The 18,261-nt window shown below is 37.0% G+C and overlaps 1 protein-coding gene across 9 annotated transcripts; it reads left to right on the top strand.

Annotated features, from left to right (window-relative positions):
* The first annotated feature begins 574 nt into the window (after nt 1-574).
* LOC111025550 (ARF guanine-nucleotide exchange factor GNOM) lies at nt 575-14,828 on the top strand. Of its 9 annotated transcripts, none has more exons than XR_002603554.2 (5): nt 575-866; nt 2,012-2,336; nt 2,458-3,277; nt 8,254-12,152; nt 14,579-14,828. XR_002603554.2 is itself a non-coding variant. In XM_022303419.2 (4 exons), the coding sequence occupies exons 3-4, from the start codon at nt 2,543-2,545 to the stop codon at nt 11,926-11,928; spliced, it is 4,410 nt and encodes a 1,469-aa protein (XP_022159111.2). In that variant the 5' UTR covers nt 575-866; nt 2,012-2,336; nt 2,458-2,542; the 3' UTR covers nt 11,929-12,437. The 9 variants fall into 9 exon arrangements, 1 of the variants encoding a protein (XP_022159111.2); XR_015789297.1 differs by lacking the exon at nt 14,579-14,828 and adding an exon at nt 13,280-13,617 and having other exon boundaries at nt 2,012-2,370; XR_002603553.2 differs by lacking the exon at nt 14,579-14,828 and adding an exon at nt 13,280-13,617.
* The last annotated feature ends 3,433 nt before the right edge of the window (nt 14,829-18,261 follow it).

The raw sequence follows: 18,261 nt of genomic DNA on the forward strand, positions 1-18,261 counted from the left end.
ATCAATCTTAACCTTTACGGATCGTGAGAGACTAACTTGAAAATCTTATAATATAAGAGAACTAAATTGAAATAAGGGCCAATCTAAATAGCAAAGGGCTTAGAGGGGATGAGTTTAAACTATGGTGGCCACCTACCTAGGATTTAATATCCTACGAGTTACCTTGTCAACCAAATGTAGTAGGGTCAAGCAGTTGGCCCGTGGTTAGTCTAGGTGCGTGCAAGTTGGTCCGGACACACAGTTAAAAAGAAAAGAGAACTAAATTGAAAATTTTAAAATAATATAACTAAATTGAAAAAACAGTCAAACATTAGGATAATATGTGGGGTATGGATTCGAATCTCAATGATATATGTCTTAATCAAATTTTTTTTTTTTTTTGAGTTAAAAAGGCTATATATGTCTTAATCAATTTAGGCTCCCATTAGGCTTTGTGAATATGATTTTAATGTTACTGACTTAATTGTTATTTTTAAATTATAAGATGATTTTGCGTGATTTAAGTTCACACAATTATGGATTGAACCGAGCCGGACCGGTTTTTTTTCAAATACTTTTTCCACTTCTATCTTTCTTCCTCCATGAAACAGCAGCGGCCAAACCTACATCGCCGCATCTCTTCCTCCACGACCGCACCCGTCGCCGCCGAGAACATCTGCTCCTCCCGTCGCCGGCGTGCTGAGATCTCCCGTCGCCGCATCTCTGTTCCTCTCCCCTTCGGTTCTTCTGTCAATCGATTCCTCTCCCATTTCATTCAATCGATTCTCTGTGTCTCTATACCCCACCATTCCAATCTCCCAAACAATGCTGTCTTCTCACTCGCGGTTCCGCCCTCTCCACGTCGAGCCCATCCACCATCTCAGACGGTATAGTCTCTCTCTCTCTCTCTATCGTTTTTTTTCCTTCTTACGGATCCTGTTTTCGTAACCTAATTCTTATTACAGATCTATTTCTATTATAGATTTATTTTTAACAAACTATTAGTTGAGTTCTCTTGTCGCCACTTTGATTTGTATTCGAGGTAATTTTTTCTTGTTTTAAGAAAATGTTGGGGATGTATAAATATCTAATTGCTGCCTACAGTGGTCATACATCATATGCTGTTGTATAAGTCTTTAATTTTCTATTAATAATGCTTGGCACAATATATATAAAATGACAGTTATCTAACTCTTTCTAATCTTGTGTTCATTCATATGGATGGGTTTGATTTACCAAAAAATGTTTATAAAAAACCAAGTTAAGTGAACAAATTGTAAATTAAGTGTGTACAATATTAGACCCATCAATACAATACAAGTGGTATAAGAGGGACGTGAGGAATTGGAAGACAGAAAAAGGGTAAGTGAGAAATTTGTAGAAATAAGTGTGTATGTTTCTTATAAGAAAATGGTTAAAATTTTTGTGCAAGGAAAATTTTGTGGTAGTACATATGCATTTGTGAGGATTTGGAAAGAGATTAGCTAGAAACACCCTTACCAATTGCGACTTAGCCTTCCATTGACTTAGCATTCAAAAGAAACATGCTATTAGCTAAGTCCTGAGTGTGAGCATTGGTAATCATAGCTTGTATTATGTACATAAGGTTTAAATTTTTGAGCGAGTTAGTGTATTTATGTTCATTTCATAAGTTTAGTTATTTATATTCACAAATTATGAGAACTTTAGTTGCTTATATGTTCATAAAGCGAGTTAGTGTTTTTATGTTCATTTCGTAAGGTTTCATTATTTACCGAGTTAGCGTCTTTGTGTTTATGCTTATACTTTTGATTATTGAGTCTGTTTCTGTGACGTTATGATTTCTGATAATAACATGTTTTCTATGTTACCAATTCAGAGAAATGTTTTATAGTTTGAAGTTTGGGAGGTAACAATGTATGTGGTTTTGCGTTATTTGAGTTATTTTAGTAGCTTGATGGCTTTTGATTCCGCTTACACTTTTTGCGACGAAATTTTGCGCACTGCTGAAAGTCTAATTTGTGTGTTACTTCATATGGTCTTTATCTAATAGAAGCATAATTACCTCATGTGCTTCCTTAACACATAAATAGTAGATGGAAGGGGACAGAATCCAATGGAGAAACGTCTTCTGCAACTTCTCTGTGGTATTTATGCTTCTATTAGATAAAGACCATATGAAGTAACTTTACTTTCTTAGGCACTCTGGACTCCCGGATCCAAGGGGGATTTGAGTTTAGCTCTCGATTTGGTGAGTTGGAGAAAGGCAGATTTCGCCGTGACCCGTGAAGGAGCCAAAAGGGTCAATCTTGGAATTTGAAACCTAAATTTAGCTTTGGAGGGTTATCTAATTTTTCTTTCTTCCCCCTGGGAACTGTGTGAGTGCACCTTTTCTTTTTGTGAATATTTTAGGTGAGGTTATCATGCCAACTTTTAACCTGTTGAGCTCAATTAATTTACAATTGCTTATTAATATGTTTCTCTTATCCATGTAAGCAGTGATTGTGCACATTAGCAAGGTTTCTGCTCATTATTCTCACAGTACTTGGTAAACTTTAGTACTGTGAAGGGAACATATGCAAAGATGGGGCGCTTGAAGCTGCAAACTGGAATAAATGCAATTGAGGAAGAACCTGAGGAGTGTGATGTCACATATACAAATAAAACTGCTTTAGCTTGCATGATTAATTCAGAAATTGGTGCTGTATTGGCAGTAATGAGAAGAAATGTAAGATGGGGAGGTCGATATATGTCAGGTGATGATCAATTAGAACACTCTTTAATTCATTCACTGAAGGCATTAAGAAGGCAGATATATTCATGGCAGCATCCATGGCATACAATCAACCCTGCTGTGTATCTTCAACCATTTTTAGATGTAATTAGATCGGATGAAACTGGGCCACCTATTACTGGGGTTGCTTTATCTTCTGTGTACAAGATCTTAACTCTTGACATGATTGATCAAAACACTGTTAATGCTGGAGATGCTGTTCACTTGATAGTTGATGCAGTTACCTGTTGTAGATTTGAGTTAACAGATCCTGCATCAGAAGAAATGGTTCTGATGAAAATACTTCAGGTTCTTCTTGCTTGTATGAAAAGTAAGGCATCCATTATGTTGAGCAATCAGCATGTCTGCACCATTGTGAATACTTGTTTTCGCATAGTTCATCAAGCAGGCTCAAAGGGTGAGCTATTGCAACGGATAGCTCGCCACACAGTTCATGAGCTTGTTAGGTGTATCTTTTCACATCTTTCAAGAATCAATACTACAGAACGTGCACTGGTCGGTGGCAATAGTTCCAGCAAACAGGAGGTACTAATTTATTCTCGGCATTTCTCCATAGCTAAATTGTCATTTTTGCCTATTGCTGGCTGGGATCTTAGGGGACTAAGATGGGAAACGAAGCTGAATTAAAAAGAAATTTATTCATTTTTGCACGGTAGTGTTACTTTAACTTATGAAAAGGGTCTCTTTTCAGCATACTTTCCGTACTAATATCTCTGGGTATGAATTATATCTTATATCTTTTTTCATTTTTAATTTCAGTCTTTTTTGGAATCTAAAGTGATAGAAAAAATTTCCTGTTTCCGGCTGGTTTTATCAATATCAAAATCGGATGATATATATTATGACTTATGAGATACCTGTTGCACCAAGGTCATATTTTACAGCATTCTCAATTTGATTTTAATTATTTTGGGTACAACGATAAACAATGGCTTACAAATGTATTATTGTTAGAATCTTTTATCTTATTATATTTTTTGTGCGAGATGAAATCTCACGCACGGTTTTGAATGAGAGGAAGAAGTGAGCTATTATGTGGATACTCATTCTAAACCACATGGGAGCTTATGTAGCCAAATACTCTCACCTCAACCAATAGAATTTCTGCAGATAACTTGAGAAGTGCCTAGAGAGTTTCTACGAGAAGAGACTACATCATCCTCTTTTTGGCTTCGGCCAAACACTTTTTCTCGCTGGTCGAGCTTTCTACAAAAAGGTTGATTCATCACCAGTTCTGCAGTTCAGGCTTAGAACCTCTCGTTCATTATCTAATGGATTTTCCATTGTAATACTCCCTCCAAGAGTTATCAAGGTTTATATAATTTGTTCGGAGATAAGGGAAAGCTATTGGATCAAATGACAAAGCCCTATCAAAAGAGGAGAAAAATCCCCTTTTCAGAGATCAAGATCAAATTAACGTTTATTCTCTTCATTTCCAATTCAGGGAATTGTTTGGGGGTGGAGATTGAAGATATGTGGGGCCTGCATTGATCTAACTTAAAAATATGAACTGAGTGCCATTTGATGAGTAATTGAGAACAAGGGAGAGGGACATGTTCATAGGGAGAACAATGTATATATATTTTTTATGTGAATTTTACATAACAGGTGAGAAACCACTACTGGTGCAGGGAGCCAAGCATTTTGCCCGATGTCGCCTATGATACTAGGACCAATAGGTCAAAAATGAGTTTGTTTGTCTATTAGTTCACAGTTCTTCTCTTTATCGCCGTTAGGAAGCAGTAGAGAAAGAATCGTTTATTGAAACCACTTTGTTTGTAATGAAAAGGAAAGAGAAGGCAGCTGAAAAAAGATAGGCAAATTTCTCGGAATCAGCGGGCTATTTGAAATCAGACTATCTTGAAACGGGTCAGCTAACCACTTGCTTAAGTGTCAAATGGTTTGGCAAGAGGTCAATGATTACGTAAGTTGCTCAAACAATCCCAATCAGCCCCTCCGAAGAGTTAAGGATTCCACTTTTTCAAAATCGAGAATGGATTTGGTCAACTACATTAAAAAAGAATTAGCAAACCCCATTATACAGATGATAGGACAGGGCTGAGGTAGTAATCTCGACGGAGAGGGCTTTTTCAGCTTACTCTGCTACAGTGGACCGTTAGATCCGCAGGGTGCCGCAGTTTGTACGGAAGATAAGAGACCGCTTTCCTTTTATGCTTCCCTGAAGCATACCTTATACTAGTGGAGGAGTTGTTAGATCTTAGTGTCAACTGTTTAACAGTTCATCTCTATTGCATGTTAATTACCGAGGTCATAAGGTATTTGGTAATGAATGTATCTGCTGCCCCGTTGACACTTCATCAAGTTCATGTTCTATAAACCACTATGATTGAAATTCCACGAGAAGAAGAGTTTGTCAAATGGGAGAAAGTCTTGTGCCCAACTGATCAAGGAGGTCTCGGTCTTCACAGGCTGCAAAACAATAACTGTGCCCTCCTTGCAAAATGGATTTGGCGCTTTAGAGTTGAAAAATCTGCACTTTGGAGAAGAGTCATCGAGGCTAAATATACAGCTGAAGCATTCAACACTAAACCTGGATCTAAATCCATTAAGATAGCACGCGGTCCTTGGAGGAATATATACAAGCAGAGGCACCTCATCTTTGACAGAATATCTTCCAAAGTGAGAAATGGGGCATCAACTTCCTTCTGGCATGATTCTTGGCTGACTGATACCCCTTTGGCCTCAACCTTCCCTCGCCTCTTCTCCCTCTCAGTTCGGAAAACAGCTTCTGTCAAAGAGATTTGGAACCCAAATCTTAATTTTTGGGACTTGGGCTATAGACGCTTTCTAAAGGAAGAGGAAATAACGGACTGGGCATCATTATCCAATCAACTAGAATCCACCTTCCTCCATGCACGTGAGGACTCATGGATTTGGCCACTAGATAAAAATGGTTCCTTCTCCATCAAGACTCTTCTCACTGACATGGCTCCAAAGAGATCTCTCCTGCATTCAACTCTTGCCAAAGCCATTTGGAAAGACACTTACCCCAAAAGAACCAAGTTCTTCATCTGGGAACTTGCCCACAAGGGTATCAACACATCAGATAGGCTTCAGAAAAGATTACCCTTCATGGTCCTCTCCCCACAATGGTGCATACTATGCAAAAAAGATGGGGAATCGCCCTCCCATCTTTTTCACACATGCTCAATGGCCAAGGATTTTTGGAATTTGATTCTTCACGCTTTTGATTGGACTGTTGCTCTCCCCTTTGACATCCAAGTCTTGCTTTCATTTGTCCAAGTGGGTCACCCCTTCAAGAAAGCTCAAGAGATTATGTGGAAGCACTTCATTCGAGCCTTTCTTTGGACATTTTGGAATGAAAGGAAACATAACATAGACTATTTCTTGACAAGGAGTTGCCTTTCATCAATCTTTTTGACGCCTGAGAGGCAAACCGATTTTGCCCAGGTGCACCTTACAAGGTGCCCAGGCGAGTGTCTTCAATCGGGCGCTCGCCTCGGTGTGCCTTTCGCCTGAGGCCAGGCGATCGCCTCGTTGAAGCTAGGCGATCTGCCTTATATATATATAATTTTTAATTTTTAATGTGTTTTTTTAAAAGAACTTTATATATATATATATATATTTAATTTTTAATGTGTTTTTTTAAAAGAAGCTTTCTCTCTCGCAAAATACCTCAGTTCACAATCCCTAACCATTCTCTCTGCCTCTCGACATTCACCTTCACCACCCTCAATCTCCGGCCATCGCCCGCTCCCATCTCCGACCATCACCGTCGCCGCTCCCGTCTTCGACTAAATTTATTGAATTTGGTTGTTTTATGTATCTTGTTGACATTTACTATGCACTATTTTGGTATTTATTTTTTAAACTATGTTTACTATATAAATTTATGCACTATATATATAATTTTTATTTATTTATTAAGGTGCCCCTCGCTTCACTCGGACGTCGCCTTTGTATCGCCTCTCGCCTCAAGGCGATCAAAAGGCTTGTCGCCTTGAGGTGTGTCTTGCGCCTCGAAAATACTGATGCTATGTCTTGGCGTAATACAACCCCCCTATTTTCACTCTTATAGTATGAACTCTTTATTAACCAATTGGAGAAGTTTTATGTAACTCCATTGGTTTTTTGGTGGGTTCACCCCTCTCATTGTAATTTCATCCATCAATGAAATTGTTTCTTATCAAAAAAAAAAAAAAAGAGAGAGAGAGAGATAATATCCCATTTTTATGAGTTGGATCATGGACTCCGCTCAGCCATGTGAAAAAAGGAAGCATATAGATGCATTTTCACGTATCTTTCAGTTCCTTTGAAATTTTGGCTCATAAATTAAATAAAGTGATATGGTTCAAATTATGGATTTTAGATAATTGGAGTCAGGAGTGTGTTGATTGGTATATTATATGTGGTTGAGATTTATTACGTAGTGATGGTAATGAGGAAAATGGGGTTAAAATTGCAAATTTATTATTATTATTATTATTTTTTGTATCTATGATTGTCCAGATCTGCTTACATGCATCTCAGCTAATTTCACAGGACAATCGCTCGCCCTACTACATTTGATTGCCAAGGAAACTCGTTAGACATTAAAACCTAGGTAGGTGGTCACCATGGTTCAAATCCATCACATCTAAGTCCTTAACTATTTACATTGGTCCTTATTAACCACTAGACAAGACAAGATTTTTACATAGTTGAAATATCAAATTTCATTATATACTAGTATTAAGTTTCTACAGCCTTTTAAAAGGCTTTTGAGGCTTACCTCTTAGGAGACTTGAATTTTTAGTCTCGTGGCTTATGCTTTCTTTGGTTCATAAGAGACATACTTGAGTTGAGACAGAAATTATTAGCTTCAAGCTTCTTTGGTTCACAAGGGGCTTATGCTTCCATGAGAGAACGCACTAAGGCTTAAAAGTATTTGTACCTCATTTAATATATAGAAGAATAACATCAATTTATTACATATTCTTCAAAATAGGACGTCCACTTGTGCCACAGTAACTAAAATAACGGTGGAATAAAAGAGTAAGGTAATCCTCTTAGCATAATGGTGATGATGTTGAGAATGATCTTTATAATCTTTATTTAAGGAAGTGAAAGTTGATGGAACACATCCTTTTGTCTTTCCAATTTTATATTATGAAAATCATTATGTCCATAATACATGGTTTTGCGTTTTTTTGTGTTCTTTATTACATTTACAATGAGGCTTATGCCTCACTTCTTTTAGAGAAAAAGCCTGAAGAATGCTTTTAGCCTTTTAAAATGTTGGGCTTTTCGTCAAACCGAACATAGCTCAAGTGGTTAAGACATCTATCTTTGACCAAGAGGTTATTAGTTCGAACCCCTACCCCCACATGTTGTATCAAAAAAAAAATGTTGGGTTTTTCATATTATCTTATATTAAAACTGTTAAGCTGCCCTTTGTCAAAAATAAATATATAAATGAATAAATAAAAGAAAAAAAGAAATTGTTAAATGGATTTATGAAACAGTGTTTTCTTGTGCAGGCTGGTACAGCGGCTAATGATGACCATGTGCTTGGAAGTAGACTATTGGAGAATGGAAACTTGGGCCATGCATTTGATTGTCAATCATCATCCAACAATTTTCAATCCAATTCTTCATCAGGTCCGATGGCAACTGGGATGGAGGAAAATTTACTTGAGGATGGTAGCACGAAGGATACTGTTCCATTTAACTTTCATCTCATGAATGAACCTTATGGGGTACCCTGCATGGTGGAAATTTTTAGATTCCTCTGTTCATTGTTAAATCTAGTTGAGCATATGGAGTTGGGAGCTAGGTCAAATACAATGGCTTTTGATGAAGATGTTCCTCTTTTTGCCTTGGGATTGATAAATTCAGCAATTGAGCTGGGTGGCCCTTCCTTCCGGCATCACCCTAGGTTATTGAGTTTAATCCAAGATGAACTATTTCGAAATCTTATGCAATTTGGTTTATCAACAAGCTCGCTAATCCTTTCAATGGTTTGTAGCATTGTTCTCAATCTATACCACCATCTGCGCACTGAGCTAAAGTTGCAGCTTGAGGCTTTTTTTTCATGTGTAATTTTGAGGCTTGCTCAAAGTAGGTATGGGGCTTCATACCAGCAGCAGGAGGTTGCCATGGAGGCTCTTGTTGATTTCTGCAGGCAGAAGACATTTATGGTGGAGATGTATGCAAACTTAGATTGTGACATAACTTGCAGTAATATCTTTGAAGATCTTGCTAATCTTCTGTCAAAGAGTGCTTTTCCAGTTAATAGTCCTTTGTCTTCAACGCATATCCTCGCTTTGGATGGTCTTATTGCCATTATTCAGGGAATGGCGGAGAGGATAGGTAATGGAACAGGCCTAGAAAATAGTCCTGTGAATCTTGAGGAATATACTCCTTTCTGGATGGTAAAATGTGAAAATTACAGTGATCCTAATCAATGGGTTCCATTTGTGAGAAGGAAAAAGTACATCAAGAGACGGTTAATGATTGGAGCTGATCACTTTAACCGTGATCCCAAGAAAGGTCTGGAGTTCCTTCAAGGAACCCATCTCTTGCCCGATAAACTTGATCCCAAAAGTGTAGCCTGCTTTTTCAGGTACACTGCTGGTTTGGATAAAAATCTGGTTGGGGACTTCCTTGGAAATCACGATGAGTTTTGTGTCCAGGTTCTTCATGAATTTGCTTGGACTTTTGATTTTCAGGACATGAATTTGGATACTGCTTTGCGACTGTTTTTGGAAACTTTCAGACTCCCTGGAGAATCACAGAAGATACAAAGGGTGCTTGAGGCATTCTCTGAGAGATATTATGAACAGTCACCTCAAATTCTTGTGAATAAGGATGCTGCTCTTTTACTATCATATTCACTCATTATGCTCAATACAGATCAGCACAATGTTCAAGTGAAAAAGAAGATGACGGAAGAAGATTTCATTCGGAATAGCAGGCACATAAATGGAGGCAATGATCTACCAAGAGATTTCCTCTCTGAGTTGTATCACTCAATCTGTAAGAACGAGATTCGTACGACTCCGGAACAAGGCAATAGTTTTCCTGAAATGACCCCGAGCCGATGGATAGATCTGATGCTTAAATCCAAGAAATCCTCTCCATTCATTGTGTCTGATTCTAAAGCCTACCTTGATCGTGACATATTTGCTATAATGTCAGGGCCAACAATTGCTGCTATATCCGTGGTATTTGATCATGCAGAACATGAAGAAGTCTATAAAACATGTATTGATGGATTCTTAGGTGTTGCAAAGATCTCCGCGTGCCATCATCTTGAAGATGTACTTGATGATCTTGTTGTGTCCCTCTGCAAGTTCACGACCCTCTTGAACCCATCATCTGTTGAGGAGCCTGTGCTGGCCTTTGGTGATGATACAAAAGCTAGGATGGCGACTATGACAGTTTTCACCATTGCCAACAGGTATGGTGACATCATTCGCACAGGTTGGAGAAACATCCTTGATTGCATCTTACGGTTGCACAAGCTTGGTCTTCTCCCAGCCCGTGTTGCCAGTGATGCAGCTGATGAATCAGAACTTTCTACTGACACTGGGCACGGAAAGCCGCTTACAAGTTCTTTATCTGCTGCTCATATACAGTCAATTGGAACTCCCAAGAGATCCTCCGGATTGATGGGACGGTTTAGTCAGCTCTTATCACTTGACACTGAGGAGCCAAGGTCACAGCCTACCGAACAACAACTTGCTGCTCATCAGCGTACCCTTCAGACTATTCAGAAGTGCAATATTGACAGCATTTTTACAGAGAGCAAGTTTCTTCAGGCTGAATCTCTATTACAGCTGGCACAAGCACTCATATGGGCTGCCGGACGGCCCCAGAAAGGAAACAGCTCTCCTGAGGATGAAGATACTGCAGTCTTCTGTCTGGAATTGCTGATTGCCATTACTCTGAATAATCGAGATCGAATCGTGCTTCTTTGGCCAGGTGTTTATGATCACATATCTACTATTGTGCAGTCAACTGTCATGCCCTGTGCCCTGGTGGAGAAAGCTGTTTTTGGACTTCTCCGTATCTGCCAGCGGTTGCTTCCTTATAAGGAGAACCTTGCAGATGAACTTTTGAGATCTTTGCAACTTGTCTTGAAGCTAGATGCTCGGGTTGCTGATGCATACTGTGAGCAAATTACACAGGAAGTAAGTCGCCTAGTAAAAGCAAATGCCTCTCATATTAGATCCCCATCTGGATGGCGAACAATAACATCCCTACTCTCGATTACAGCTCGCCACCCGGAAGCATCTGAGGCAGGATTTGATGCGCTACTATTCATTGTATCTGACGGTGCTTACTTGTTACCAGCAAATTATACCCTCTGCATAGATGCCTCAAGGAAATTTGCTGAGTCTCGTGTTGGACAGGCTGAACGCTCTTTACGCGCATTGGATCTTATGGCTGGATCTGTTGATTGTTTAGCACGGTGGGCTAGGGAGGGTAAGGAAGCTGCAAGGGAGGAGGAAGCAATTAAAATGTCACAAGATATTGGAGACATGTGGCTGAGGCTTGTGCAAGGGTTGAGAAAAGTTTGTTTGGACCAACGAGAGGAGGTTAGAAACCAGGCCCTGCTGTCGTTCCAGAAGTGTTTGATAAGTGTTGATGAAATCCACCTTCCACATGGTTTGTGGTCACAGTGTTTCGATCTTGTGATCTTCACAATGCTCGATGATTTACTTGAAATTGCACAAGGACACTCTCAGAAGGATTACAGAAACATGGAAGGGACACTGATCCTTGCCATGAAACTCTTGTCCAAAGTGTTCTTACTGTTGCTCCAGGATCTTTCTCAGTTAACAAACTTTTGCAAACTATGGCTTGGTGTTCTTAGCCGAATGGAAAAGTATGCAAAAGCTAAAGTTAGAGGGAAAAGAAGTGAAAAGCTTCAAGAGCTAGTTCCTGAACTGCTCAAGAACACCTTGCTTGTTATGAAAACTAAGGGGGTGCTAGTTCAAAGGAGTGCGCTAGGTGGAGATGGCTTGTGGGAACTCACATGGCTGCATGTAAATAACATTTCTCCCCCGTTGCAATCCGAGGTTTTCCCGGATCAAGATTCCGACCACTTACTCGGTCAGGGTGAAAAAGGCGGCGTAACATCCAGTGAAGTGAATTCTGTTTCTTGGACTGAAAGGGTAGCATCAGACAGTGCTGGAACTGGAGGGTAGTATTATTCAGTTGGAAATCTCAAACTTGTTTCTGCTAGTGATGTCACTATGCATATACTTCAGCATCAGGACAAAGTTTTTGTCTAGAATTAGTCTGTACCCATCCAGTAATTCTTAAATTTACTGAACGGATGATAGGGCACATCTATACTGGAGCTTGCTTTGTTTACGGATCTATACAATTAGAGAGAGGCTATGAAAGTGAGAGCATGTTTGAGAGCCAGGTACACCCTAACAAACTTCCAGGCTTTCGTCGTTTTCGTTAAGGCGTTTCTTCTCTTTGCAATTCTTGATCACATAGTTCCCAGAGTTAAAATTGGCTCATTATAAATGAATGATGTTTGTTAGTGTTGTTATACATATCGTACAACTAGGCATAGATTGAATGTGGAGGTGTATTATCATTCATCCTTGAATGAAAGCGTGTACTTATTGTTTTGTATTACCTTGCTGAGTTATGTACAGAACCAAAAAGTTTGCTAGTAATCTCTTGATATGATTATCTTGTATGATGCTTTACATAATTTGGATGCCAGGAGTTGAATTTTAGGGGAAAATATGATAGGTGAGCCTGGATTATACTCATGCATTAGATAGTAACTTAATATTATTTTGGTCTCAGTATTTTTTTGACTTTGGTTCATTTTGGTCCCTATATTTTTAAAATGTTTATATTGGTCTGGTTTCTGTACTTTCAACTTTTTTTCATTTTAGTTTTTATACTTCCAAGTAGTTCTTGTTAGTTGATGTAATTTTAAAAAGTGATTAATTTGGTTATTTTTACAAAATTTTAACACAAATTTTATACAAAATGAAAAATATTTAATACAAATTTATGGTTACATTTCAAGAAATTTATTGAGTGAAGTATCGAGCTAAAATTATGATCGAAAAATGAGATAAAAATTACATAAATGGACGAAATTATCACTTTTTAAAAGTATAGAGACCAAAATAGATGTTTTGAAAGTACAATGACTAAAATGAATAAAAGTCAAAAGTACAAGGACTAAAATGGACGTTTTGAAAGTAAAGGGACTAGCCTAAGTACAAGGACCAATGTGGTATTTAAACCTACATATTTTTTTAGTACCTATTTAGCAGTTAAACTCTATATCATACCATTAGTAAATGGGAAATTGGGATTTATGATGGTGCTTACTTGTTGCCAGCAAACTTTAAATTTCCATGAATGATGCAACTAAGATTTAACATTTTTGATCAAATCAATATTTAAAATCTTGCTAGTGAGTAAGGTCTTAGTCACATACCAGTAAAATTTTCTTTGATGGCATTAGTGTCCAACTCATTTCCATTTCTAACTGATTTTTGTCATTGTGATAATTGTTAGATGATGCCATTAACAAGAGTAAAAAGGTTCTAAGCACGATGTCTCGAAGAATCAGTTGAAATAAATGGATAGTCGGGTCAGTAATTGGCGTTTTGGTACTCGTAATCATCCTCATACTGTATCTTAAGCTTTCACATCATTAAAAGATGTTTCCTTGATCACAAAAGGAGACATACTCTTATCATTTGATTTTCCAATCGTATCGATTGGTTGTCGATCATATGTTTGATGTATTTTGTAATCAGTATGTGGTATTCATGTCTGTAATTGAATCAAATCTTGTGCTTGATAGTGTTATGATCAATCAATACCCAGATAGTAGGCATTTCTTGATTGTATGTATTTGGTGGTTACTTTCTGTATCTGCACTTGGTAAATCAGGACACTAGTGAACAAAATAAAAAGTTAGAAAAATCACTAATCCATTGATGATTTCATTTTTCATTTTTCATTTTCTGTACTGGAAATTGCTATTTTGGGAGTGGTATTCTCTTCATTTTAGGGAACAAACATATCATGGGGTGGCTGATTTTACATTTTGTTTGTAGAGAATGTCAGTTTTTCTAATCTTTGTGAAAGTAGTAGATTTTTGAAAGTTGAATGTAATTATAGAGGAGGTAGTATGTCGAATCATTGATCTGATTTTTATCAGATTAATACATTAAATCCATTTTTGTTTAAGTTTTCCTTCTATCATCATAAACCTAAATATTTGTCCAAGATAACTGCTAGTCAATGGACATCGATTTCCGTGCTAGGGAAAGTTTCAAGGTGGTAGTTTTTAGGGTTGAAAAGCATGCCCATGGATGGTGAGAAGTAGTTTTTTTTCCCTTAAAGTTATCTTTTGACTTGAGATTCTAGATGTTTGTTGTAGAGATTGAATTGGATCAGTTCGACCAGAATTTTCTCTGATATAGTGTGATAGGTCTCTGTAGAATTTTCACATAATCTTATATTGGATGTAGGAGAGGTTAATTAGGCCAATAATCTTGATTATATTGTTTTGGAAGTCGATATTGTCCTATCCGAGTAGCATGCTTTGTAACGATGAGTACTTGGACCAATCGGTTCTTAGAGTTTGAAGGGTGTAGGGGGAGAATAAGACCTCTTGCCTTTTGTTTGATGGATTCGAATGGCATCGACGATTATGAAACATAATCTCTGCACTGAGAACGACTGATTTTTGACTTGATTCTCTCTTAGGAGTGAAATATCAAATACCAATTTGGCTTTTCCTTCTCTTCATTTGGCTGATTATTCACCATTTCTCTGCTGGAAATACTATCGATATCGAAACAGGGCACCAATGAGAAGATATAACCATGCCAAAAAGTTGCATAACCCTTAAGATTTCTGCACATGGTTTAAAAAAGGCTTGTTGGTAACATGTTTATCTTCGACGAGAAACAGGGAGCGAACAAATGCAGCGATCGGGTTGGAGAGGCTGTGGAGCTGCCATTCATGGTTGTGGTTAGAGTTAAAACGTCCAATCAATGGTATGTTATGGATAATATAATTCTTGTAATGTATCATCTCTCATATCCTGCCTTGTCTATGAGTTCCAAATTGTTTTCCAGTTGGTGCTTTTCGAACTTAAAAAACTGAAATCACTTAAAACCATCAAGAAAATTGAACAAAGAACAATGACCTTTCTTGGTGGTAGAGCATGACTTCTTCAACCTTTTACTAACTTGAGAACTCGAACATAATCGTCACGATTCATTTGAAAACGTTGTTGTTTGTTGTTTTTGAAATCCTAAGTTTGTTTACAGATCACATTTTTATATTTTAAGTCTTCTACGTGGAGAAATAACCAACCCAAATGCGAAATACATCATTTTTATTAATATTTTCAAGTATTTTTAGAGCTTTAAAAATATTTTTGATTATGAGGTTGAACGTCAAGAAATAAATAAAGAGTAATTAAAAATTATTTTTACCTATTTTTCTTTCTTTTTTAGTTCGGCACACAGAATGGAGATTCGAATCTCTAATATTTTAAATCTAGAAAATATGCCTTAATTAGTGAAGTTGTTAACATTTTTTGTATCCAAGTATGTCAACGAAGACAACTGGGGTATCTATCCTATTCGCTTTTCTAGCTTTCGTCTCTTAGTGTCAGTGTCGGCCTAGAAGAGTGCTTTTGCCATTGGTGTTTCTTTCTATCTTTACGCATGCATTTCACCGCTCCACCTAAAATTTCCTCTACCATACCATACTCCAACTTGGTAGTTTCCACTACCTGGGATTTGACAGCAGACTTAAAGAATGCGAGAAATTACCTTTTGATTTACCAAAAGTAAAAGAATTAGTAGCGGGTTATCAAATTGAGTATTCGGGTATTAACACATGCTCTATATAGGTACTCGATCACAACCACAAATTGGCTAGTAGTTAGGTGATTGCTAGTCTAGTAAAGGATAAACTGGTTGGAATTGGTCGTTCCTAAAAAATCCACTACATAATGGAGGATGACAAGAAAGAGTACGAGGTAAACATACACTATGACAAAGCATATCTTAAGAAGGTGTTGGCCTTTTCACCCTTAATCTCAAATTAATTAATTAATATTTTGATGATAACAAACCTAATTTTGTTTATTGAAAACTTTAGTGTTTTGAAGTGTTTCACAACATCGAGCTCGAAAACAACTATTCCTACATCTTTTGAATCACCCAAATCAGAGCTCAAACGGAGAAGTTACAGCTGAATGAAGTTGAATGAAAAAATACATGTGACGTTGATGTGGCGGCTGAATCATCCAAACATACCATTGAAAAGTTGACATGTGGCAAAATGTATTATTAAAAAAAATTATGAAGAAAGAAAGGACAGAGAAAAGAGAAAAAAAAAATAGAAAAGAAAGAAAAGAAAAGATTGTCTCTGACGGATAGCTCGAAGATTCAACTAATATCTTTGAGGTCTTGGGTTCAAACTACAAAGAACACAACTAAAAGAATACTAAAAATAATAAATACTCAGAGCCTCTTTAATATAAGATTTACAAAATAAGAGAGTAAATATTATTAGGGAGGAATATTTTAATTAGTTTTTTTTTTTAAATTAGGCTTTTAAAAAAAATCAGATGAGGAGAACTAAAAGAAAAAAAGAAAAGAAATGGAGGGTAGTTAACAAAACGACACCTTCCCTTCTTTCTCTTACCTTATTTCGTCTTCATTTTCTCTTACCTTCACGCCACATGCTTCCTTTTTTTTTTTCACATGTCCTAACTCCATTTTTGTAGCTCCATTCGAACACACACGCCGCACACCTAGAAGGAGTAAAGCTTCGGGTGCAATGACTCAACGAAACCAGACTTTAACGAGAAGGATTGTCTACAAGGGTATATACTCCACGCTAGCCTGATTTGAGAGTTCCCCTTTCTTCTTCCTCTAAATTTTTTCGACTACATGTTTGGGATTCTTCCCCCAAAATTTACTTCGATAATACATTTGTCGCTCTCTACTAATTGTTCCTTTAAATAAATGAAGTTTACATAATAGACCGTTGGTTTTTTAATCTCTACTAATTGTCGCTCTCGGGCCACTAAGAGGATGAGACCCCTAGTTCAAGTCCCAGAGTCAGCATGTATGAGAACACTCATCTACTTCCCTAAAGTTGGGAATGAGTGAATTCTATCTTGCGTAGTTATGTTCCCAGCTCCCCACTCGGTCTCGTCCCCAAAATGGTAGGATTATTGAGTCGGCAATCTGGGACACTCTCACCCATACAAATCAAGGGACGATCCCTTATAGACAGAAGTCCATAACTCGCTCAAGATTAAGATTGAGTTACTTGGTCATCCTATGAGATAAACAATCTATTGATTAACGATGTTGGAGCCAATGATTAATTATTTCGCGGTCTAGTCTTATACAAACTCATTGTATAAGATACCTCCACTCACATGTCTCTACATGAAAGACTTGGATAAAGTCGTTTGTAAATATTACAAAGCGGGCCGTATCCATAATGTTACCAGAATAAGGTCTCCCAACCTTATCCGTGTACTATAGACCATTTAGGTTATTACTGGAACATTATCCACTTATATATCGAATATATATTTTATATCAAATATGTAAATTGTATATTAAATATATACTGTATATCACATATATATTTTATATCAAATATATATTGCTCTAGTTACATTAAGTAACCTTTAATCTTAGTTTATTGGAATATGAGTAATGCAAAGAAATAATAAAATAACTCTCTATTGAGTAAATAATTTGTTCATAAATTACAAATACACGAGCTAAGGGCACCAAACCCAACAATATGGACATACTTTGTTTATGCTTTTTTGTTTGCTACTATTTTTTACTTGTAGGATCAGGAAGTTACCACTTGTTGTAACTTTCTTTTTGTTTTCTTTTGAAAATGGGGCAACTACGTAGTTATACTGTGTATAGACAATTTAATCATATATTTGGTTGCATTTGATAACTTGAGATAAGATTCTCTTATGATAATTTTTTATGCTTTCTTTTGACCATGTAGTAACTACATATTTATACTATGCATGAAATGTTTAATTCTATTTCGAAATCCAATCGTATATTTGTTATTTTTGTTTATGTCTCCATCTATCATATTTATACTATTTATGTTTGTCTTCCATCCATCCATGCTGTATCAACTTCCAAAAGTTGGTGTTCAGTAAGTTTTTGATGAGTACATGGTTCTGCCTTTTTTGTTGGCTAGTATTTTTTACTCGTAGGATCAGGAAGTTACCACTTGTTGTAACTTTCTTTATGCTTTCTTTTGAAAATGAGGTTAACTACGTACTTATACTATGTATGGACAATTAAATCTGGTTGCGTTTTATAACTAGAGATAAGATTCTCTTATGCTAAATTTGTATGCTTTCTTTTTGACCATGGAGTAGCTACATGATTATATTATGTATGAACTGTTTAATTTTATGTTATCAAAATGCAACTTATATAAGGTAATTATTTGTAACGACTCTATCC

The sequence above is a fragment of the Momordica charantia genome (assembly GCF_013281855.1).
Source record: "Momordica charantia cultivar OHB3-1 chromosome 2 unlocalized genomic scaffold, Mcharantia_2.0 BLBB01000002.1, whole genome shotgun sequence".
Taxonomy (NCBI): Eukaryota; Viridiplantae; Streptophyta; class Magnoliopsida; order Cucurbitales; family Cucurbitaceae; genus Momordica; species Momordica charantia.

What these genes read in the sequence shown, in the direction of transcription:
- LOC111025550 (XM_022303419.2), top strand. Translation starts at nt 2,543, where the DNA reads ATGGGGCGCTTGAAGCTGCAAACTGGAATAAATGCAATTGAGGAAGAA. An exon ending in ATAGTTCCAGCAAACAGGAG is followed by an intron (nt 3,278 to 8,253) that starts GTACTAATTTAT and finishes TTTCTTGTGCAG; the next exon opens with GCTGGTACAGCGGCTAATGA.